At 51.1% G+C, this 7,392-nt stretch overlaps 1 protein-coding gene across 2 annotated transcripts in view; it reads right to left on the bottom strand.

Moving 5' to 3' along the window:
• The window catches only part of LOC112632752 (centromere protein S-like), a 22,294-nt gene extending 16,031 nt beyond the window's left edge, over positions 1–6,263 (bottom strand). For both annotated transcript variants that reach the window (XM_025398731.1, XM_025398723.1), the window contains exons 1-3: positions 5,589–6,263; positions 2,212–2,335; positions 1,497–1,530 (exon numbers count right to left, since the gene is read on the bottom strand). In XM_025398731.1, the coding sequence (XP_025254516.1) occupies positions 1,497–1,530; positions 2,212–2,335; positions 5,589–5,636 (206 nt within the window). In that variant the 5' untranslated portion in view covers positions 5,637–6,263. The remainder of the gene's footprint in view (positions 1–1,496; positions 1,531–2,211; positions 2,336–5,588) is intronic.
• Positions 6,264–7,392: the final 1,129 nt, after the last annotated feature.

Raw genomic sequence — 7,392 nt, 5'->3', positions numbered from 1 at the left:
TTTTTTTTTTTTTTTTTGAGACGGAGTCTCGCTCTGTCTCCCGGGCTGGAGTTGCAGTGGCCGGATCTCAGCTCACTGCAAGCTCCGCCTCCCGGGTTCACGCCATTCTCCTGCCTCAGCCTCCCGAGTAGCTGGGACTACAGGCGCCGCCACCTCGCCCGGCTAGTTTTTTGTATTTTTTAGTAGAGACGGGGTTTCACCATGTTCACCAGGATGGTCTCGATCTCCTGACCTCGTGATCCACCCGTCTCGGCCTCCCAAAGTGCTGGGATTACAGGCTTGAGCCACCGCGCCCGGCCTCTATTCATTTTTTTTAATAGAATTTTTACAGAAGTATTTTCAGGCTGAGCATGGTGGCTCACACCTATAATCCCAGCACTTTGGGAGCCCAAGGCAGGACTGCTTGAGTCCAGGAGTTCAAGACCAGCCTGGGCAACATACCAAGACCCTGAATCTCTAATATATATATTTATTATTTTTAAGTATTTTAAACGTTCATTGTTTTTTTTTTTCCCCACAGCTAACAAAGAAATAACAAGTAAAGGTGATAAATATCTTTCACCGGGGAGGAGGGCCACACATAAGGGACTCCCGCCTGAATCAGCAATGACTAAGCCACATGAGCTACCGGTATCCCTTCATACTATCTTATCCCTTTTGGTCAAGCTGAAGATGCTAAGCGGTTTTCAGGGACGAATAGCCACAGGAATAGGACAGATTGAGAGTTTGCCCTCCGAGAACCCACTGCTTTGATTCATTCAAAACAGGCATCCGAGAAACAAAGAGCTAACAGGAGCAAGGTGAAAAGTAAAGGGTGTGGGAGAGGCTGGCACCGAATCCAAGTGGCGGCAAATTAGAAAGCTTTCGCCCTTTCAGGCCTTCGTCATTCAAACTGTTTCATAAAAGCAATTTGGTGCAATTGTTTTCAATTACCTGCGGTACTAATTGAAGAGCTGAACATAAATCATCTGTAAAAGCTGAGGCTTTAGCAGCTGAAAGCAAGTCACCCTCTTTCCAAGGAGTGCGTCTTACTCAGAACAAATGCGGCAAATGAAAAGCCCTGCCTGCCATTCTGTGTACACCTGCAAGCAATTACCACCACGGACACGCGGCAGCTCCCTCCGCAGAGGGGCAGCCGCCCCCGGGCACCATGTTCTCAAACCCTGAGCAATCAAACCACCCGAAGACATGGCTTTTAACACAGGCACCGCCATTCAGGGTCCTGGAGACGGCATTCACACCTTTTTAACTTGGAACTGAATAACTTGGGTTCTTTAATAAAAAATACTTGGAAAACTTCAAAAAATGTTCAAATAAGTCTGAATCACCGTGATTGAGGCAGGCGTCATGTTCTTGCAGAACCATGATTAGAGACAAGCCTCCACAAAACACACGGCAAACTGAATAGCTACAGCTCTCCTGAAATAACCCACCAGATGGAGAGGCCCCAAAGAGCTGCACAGACGCAGCGTCGGATAACCAAGTTCTCTACCCACCTTGCAAACATCTCAAGGTCTTTGGCAAAATTTTCTGAAAGAGAAAGACACACACTTTAGGCACCCTCCCATCTAATTTCAGAAGCAGGAAAAGTGAAGCCTTGATTTCTACAGCCAGTACAGTGACTAATACAACAAACCCTCTTAAAGGTGAAAGGAGGCGCTTCCAGGAGCCCCGCCATTCCCTAAGAGCCTTTGGCTTTTTTTATTCATGATGACCTCCTTGTCCTTCCCAGAGCCCTCCACCCTTCATGGCAAGTCTTCCATTAATTGTGACTATGCCTTTGGTTTCTAGAAACTATCCTTTAACTTCTGCTACAGTCAAGGCTTGTGAGGTCTTTCGTTTTCCCTCTGAAGTCAAGCAAATACCAACGCTAAAGCTCAGCTGTCAAAGAAACTATGGGTAATATAAAAATGTTATAAAGCACTGAAACAAAAAATGTGATGTCTAATGTTCCAGCCGTCAGGGCAGTTTAAAACAATAAAATAAAGGCGTTAATGCCCCAGTGTTAGTGTAATAGGAAAAAAATAGTTCTTCCCATAAAATATCCACAACTCGCAGCCAAAAAGAGCAGTGTTTCATGAAGAACACATGATGATGATGATATCTCGGTCTGCTGGTCAGACTCCCCACAGCTCCCACCCACATACTGCTCCCAGGTGAAATCAACCTTTGGGGTTTACAGACACGGCTAGGGAGGCCGAAGCTTCATACCGCACTGTCGGAAAGTCAGCTCCGAAATGGCCGCAATGGTTTGTTTGCTGAACTGCATCTCTTTGTCCAATGCAACTTCCTCGCAAAGACAACCCACAGTATAGTGAACTGCTGCCTTTAGCCTCTGGGGAAAAAAATCGAAATATTTCATGGGTAAGGTTGCAAATAAGAGCTTTTCACGGCTTAAAAAATTAAGACCAAGGAGAGGGTCTGCTCAGCCCAATTCCTTCAGAGCTTTCCATAATGGCTGGGTGGCTTTTCAAGTGTACTAATCAGTGAATGAGGCCCACTGGAGTGTGACTTGTAGAAACATTACCTCCTTGTTAATGGTTATGATTTACGTCAGGTAGATAAGGAATTGGATGGCAAGTCAGTGGGGAGACAGATCAGACTCGTGCCTGCCAAGGCCCCGCGTGGTTTTACTCCCTTATTCCAAACTATCTGCGGAGTTTGGACATATGCCTGAGCAAAGGCATATGCTAGGTGTCTGGGAGACAATGAAAAACCAGGCAGGGAACTTTGCCCTTACTGTGGTTAATCAAGTAAATACAGAAGGATCCCATCCCTCTGCTGCAAGCCCCTGGCAGCCCCAGGCCTGCATGTCACAGAGGACAAAAGTACAACACGGGAAAGGCTCAAGAGGGCACACCCAGCCCTCTCGATTCAGAGGATTGGGAGGCTACCTCCACGGGGCCTCACTGCTCCCTGGCAACCCTTTTCAGTTCTGAAAAAGATGTCTCTGCCGCTTGCAGAAAATTACCGAGGGGAGGATGAGCCTCAAGTGCAACACAACCTAAGCAATTGTCTCGCCCACGTGTCAACAGAGTTCCGTTGAGCCCAGGTGTGGGTACTCTGCCTCAGGGCCAAAGACAGAGCTGAGCTGTACATGATGACAGCTGAACCCACGAGGGCACAAAATCTACCAGCAAGTGTTCAACGCATAGGCAAGAGGAGGAGGAACTGCCAAAAACACAAGTCCAGGACCTCAGGATAGAGGTCAGGCAGATGAGGAGGGCATCTACCTTCCTGAATTTCAGACCTCACAAGGCTAGGTAAGCTGAGGCCTCTGGTAGGAGAAGCCAAAGTGCCATCGACCTGGGAGGCATGAAGATCACAGGTGTGGTCACTGCACACTACAGCCTCCAACTCCCAGGCTCAAGTGAACCTTCTGCCTCAGTCTCCTGAGTAGCTGGGACTACAGGCCCACACCACCCTGCCCAGCTCAACATCATCTTTTTTACTTATGGGTGGGCGTCAGGGTACAGGACATGAATTCTTCTGAATGCTCTTGGCTCCAGGAATTTTTCTCAGACCTTCCTCCTCCTCCGTTCCCCCTGGCTGGGCTGGGGGCGTCACTGCATTTAGAGTCTAAATCACTAAACTCCTCAAGGGCAGGACCCTGTCAATTTTGTTCACTGCTGCCTACCAAGTGCCAAGAACAGTTGGTTACATGAATAGGGGGAAATCTTCTACAGCTTAATCACAGCTACGGGGCAAATTTCTTGGCCCATCTTTGCAGTTTCATTTCATCAGTAAGCATTTGTTCGTCTGTTGAGAGCCAGGCTCTGTTCTGGGGACTAAGAACAGGCCCGGCACAGTGGTTCACACCTGGAATCCCAGCACTTTGGGAGGCCGAGGCGGACAGATCACTTGAGGTCAGGAGTTCAAAACCAGCCTGGCCAACATGGTGAAACCTCGTCTCTACTAAACACACAAAATCAGCTGGGCGTGGTGGTGGGCACCTGTAATCCCAACTGCTCACGAGGCAGGAGAACCTCCTGAATCCGGGAAGCGGAGGTTGCAGTGAGCTGAGATGGAGCCACTACGCTCCAGGCTGGACAAGAGCGAAAACTCTGTTTCAAAAAAAAAAAAAAACAGGGCAGGCAGGACCAAAGAGACAAGATGACTAAATGCAACGCGCCATCCTTAACAGAATCCTGAAGGAAAAAAGACAGTTAAAAGAAACATCTTTAGGACAAGTGGGGGCACGTGACCATGGACTGCACGTTCAACAGCGTTTCATCAATATTAAACTTCCTCAGTGGGATAATTTATGGAGATGATGTAGGCGAATGCCTTGTTCTTTTTTTTTTCCGATGGAGTCTCACTCTGTTACCCAGGCTGGAGTGCAAAGGTGCGATCTCGGCTCACCGCAACCTCCGCCTCCCGGGTTCAAGCGATTCCCCTGCCTCAACATCCCAAGCAGCTGCGATTACAGGCGCCCACCACCACACTCGTCTAATTTTTGTACTTTTAGTTGAGAAGCGGTTTCCATGTTGGCCAGTCTGGTCTCGAACTCCTGACCTCAAGTGATCTGCCCACCTCGGCCTCCCAAAGTTCTGGGATTACAGGAGTGAGCCACCGCGCCCAACCAATGCCTTGTTTTTGGGAGATGTGTACTAAAGAATTAAAATGTAAAGGCGAACTGTCAAAATATCTGCAATTAATTCTCCAATCAGGGAGGAAAAAAACCAAGGGAGCAAACAGAGCAAAATGCTAATTAGTGGTGAATCGAGGTGACGGGCATCTAGGCGTTCTGTACCATGTTCTTGCAACTTTTCTGAAGGTTTGAACTTCTCAAAATACAAGGGACAGGGTAGACAGCTGCTGCAATGTAACTTTGTAGAGAGGAAACTCCCGCGTCTGGAGCTCATTCCCGCGTTTCTTCAATTCGTCTTTAAGGTCGCCACTCCGGGTCTTGCTTTTCGCCTCTTCACAGCACAGTAAGGTTCTCAGCCTCTGCCGCCCAGTATGCCCGGCGCTGATAAAAGGAAAGAATGGGATGCCTGCAGCTACCCTAACAGGTGGTTATTCTTACGACGATTTTGCAGAGAAGAAAACTGCATTTGGGCCGAGTCGCTACGATCACAAGTTGGCGAGGCGGAGAATCGAACCCACATCTAAGGACGAGCTCTGGTCCTGACTGGTCCGCACCGCGTCCCTGCATCTGTAACGAGGGGTCGACCCCTCCAGCAGCGTTCCAGAGCTCCGGCCCCAACCGCGCTACGGGCGTCACCTGGAGTGTCTCTAATGCCGACGTTCCACCCTCACAACAACCCCATCTGAGAAGGGGAAACCGAGGCTTCATTGCAAAGCCAGAAAGTGGCCTCTCGCCGCTGGACCCCGGAGCCCGCGCACTCCCCTAGAACCGCTTCCTCCCCAGCCCGCGCAGGCCAGGGTCCAGCCGCGTTGCCGCGGAAACCGCTTCCCAGCACCACCCGCGGCAGTTGAGCCGACTCAGGCGCAGCAGCCGCCGCGGGGGACGCCGGGGGCGTGGGGGCCCCGATGAGAGGCCAACTTGGGCTTCGGGGTCCTTTTCTGTCCTGAAACTCGATGCCGTCCTGCCCCAGGCCAGCCCGACCACCGTTTTCCTGTACCTGTTGGTAAGAGAATCGCTGCTCCTCGGTCTCCGCTTCCTCCTCCATTACTGCGTGCCGACCCTGGGCAAATGCAGGAAGGCCGAGAAGGGGCGGTAGTGCGCGGCCAGGTCGGATATTCCCGCCGCGGCGCGAGCGACGGGCTGCGCGGGCGGACAAAGTACGCAGCTCCGCCCTGCCTCGCGCGCCCCCTGGCGGCGCTCCGTTGAGAGAACTCCGCCGTCGGCCTCCAGCCAGCCCCCTGCTCAGGTTTCTCAACGGAGGTGGCCGGGCGAGGCGGAGACATGACCACCCAGGTCACTGCTGCACCCCAGAGCCTAATTCAGCACCTGGCACAGCGCTGAGCACCACTCTCCGCGAAACACATGCGTGCATAGGTGTGTGCATAGGTGTTCCAGTCTAGTGTAAAGGATGCATAGCCCACGATTTACAGATCATGTAACGCAGTACACATTATCAAGAGCTCCAAGCACCTGTACCTCAGGTGTATCTTGCAAAATCCACCATCAACTTTATCATTCTATCACCAACAATAGCGTCACAAAGTCAGACTACAATGAATGAACGCCCTGTGACCTCATTCAGCGAGTGGAACAGGAACTGCCTTGTTGCCATCGACAGGAGTATAATTCTGACACGAGTGTTACTGCTTTTCCTTTATGTTAACAATGAAGTGAAACCATCAAACCCAATTTTGGTTTGTTTTCATTGTTTTTTGAGAGGCAGGGGTCTCGCTGTGCCGCCCAGGCTGGAGTGCAGTGGCACGACCAAGGCTCACTGTAACCTCCACCTCCTGGGCTCAGGTGATCCTCCCACTCCAGCCTCCCAAGTAGCTGGGACCACAAGCCTGCATCAGCGCACCTGGCTAATTTTTATTTTTTGTGGAGACCAGGTCTCACTATGTTGCCCAGGCTGGTATCAAACTCCTGGCTTCAAACAATCATCCCACCTCAGCCTCCCAAAGTGCTGGAATTACAGGTGTGAGCCACCATGCCCTGCCTGTATTTCTAGGTTTTTGTTTTGTTTCATTATTTTTTGTTTATTGCTTATATTTCTGTATTCTGCATTTGTCACGAGCAGGTGCTACTTTTAGAACGGAAGGAAATCTAGGCCGGGCGCGGTGGCTCACGCCTGTAATCCCAGCACTTTGGGAGGCCGAGGCGGGCGGATCACAAGGTCAGGAGATCGAGACCACGGTGAAACCCGTCTCTACTAAAAATAGAAAAAAATTAGCCGGGCGCGGTGGCGGCCGCCTGTAGTCCCAGCTACTCAGGAGGCTGAGGCAGGAGAATGGCGGGAACCCGGGAGGCGGAGCTTGCAGTGAGCTGAGATCCGGCCACTGCACTCCAGCCTGGGCGACAGAGCGAGACTCTGCCTCAAAAAAAAAAAAAAAAAAAAAAAAAAGAACGGAAGGAAATCTCATAAAGCCATTCCTGTCTTCCTTTCTCATAGACATCCCTCAAGTTCCCTAAGCTTGCCGAGGGCTGAACCCCAGATCAAAGCTGATGGGAGCAATCAGCCTTCTGAGGACTTTCCTCTGCCTCTGCTCCGTGGGTGGCATCTGGAAATGACAGGCATTTCTCGCCTCTGTCCGCTGCTCCCTGTGGGCATCCCAGTCTACCTGGACAGTCCTCCAGCCCAAGCAGAGGAGGCCTCTGATGAATTTCCCTAGTGGGCAGCGTGGGGCTGGGCAGGGCAGACCATCCAGGGTGAGCCCAAGCCTGCAGCAGGAGAGCAGGCCTGGCGCTGGTTGGTGAGCAGTCCCACTCTAGAGCACCCCGTGGCTGCAGAGCCCAGCTCCCTC

The sequence above is a fragment of the Theropithecus gelada genome, chromosome 1, assembly GCF_003255815.1.
Source record: "Theropithecus gelada isolate Dixy chromosome 1, Tgel_1.0, whole genome shotgun sequence".
NCBI classification, from domain to species: Eukaryota; Metazoa; Chordata; class Mammalia; order Primates; family Cercopithecidae; genus Theropithecus; species Theropithecus gelada.
This window is presented reverse-complemented; position numbering and strand designations above follow the sequence as displayed.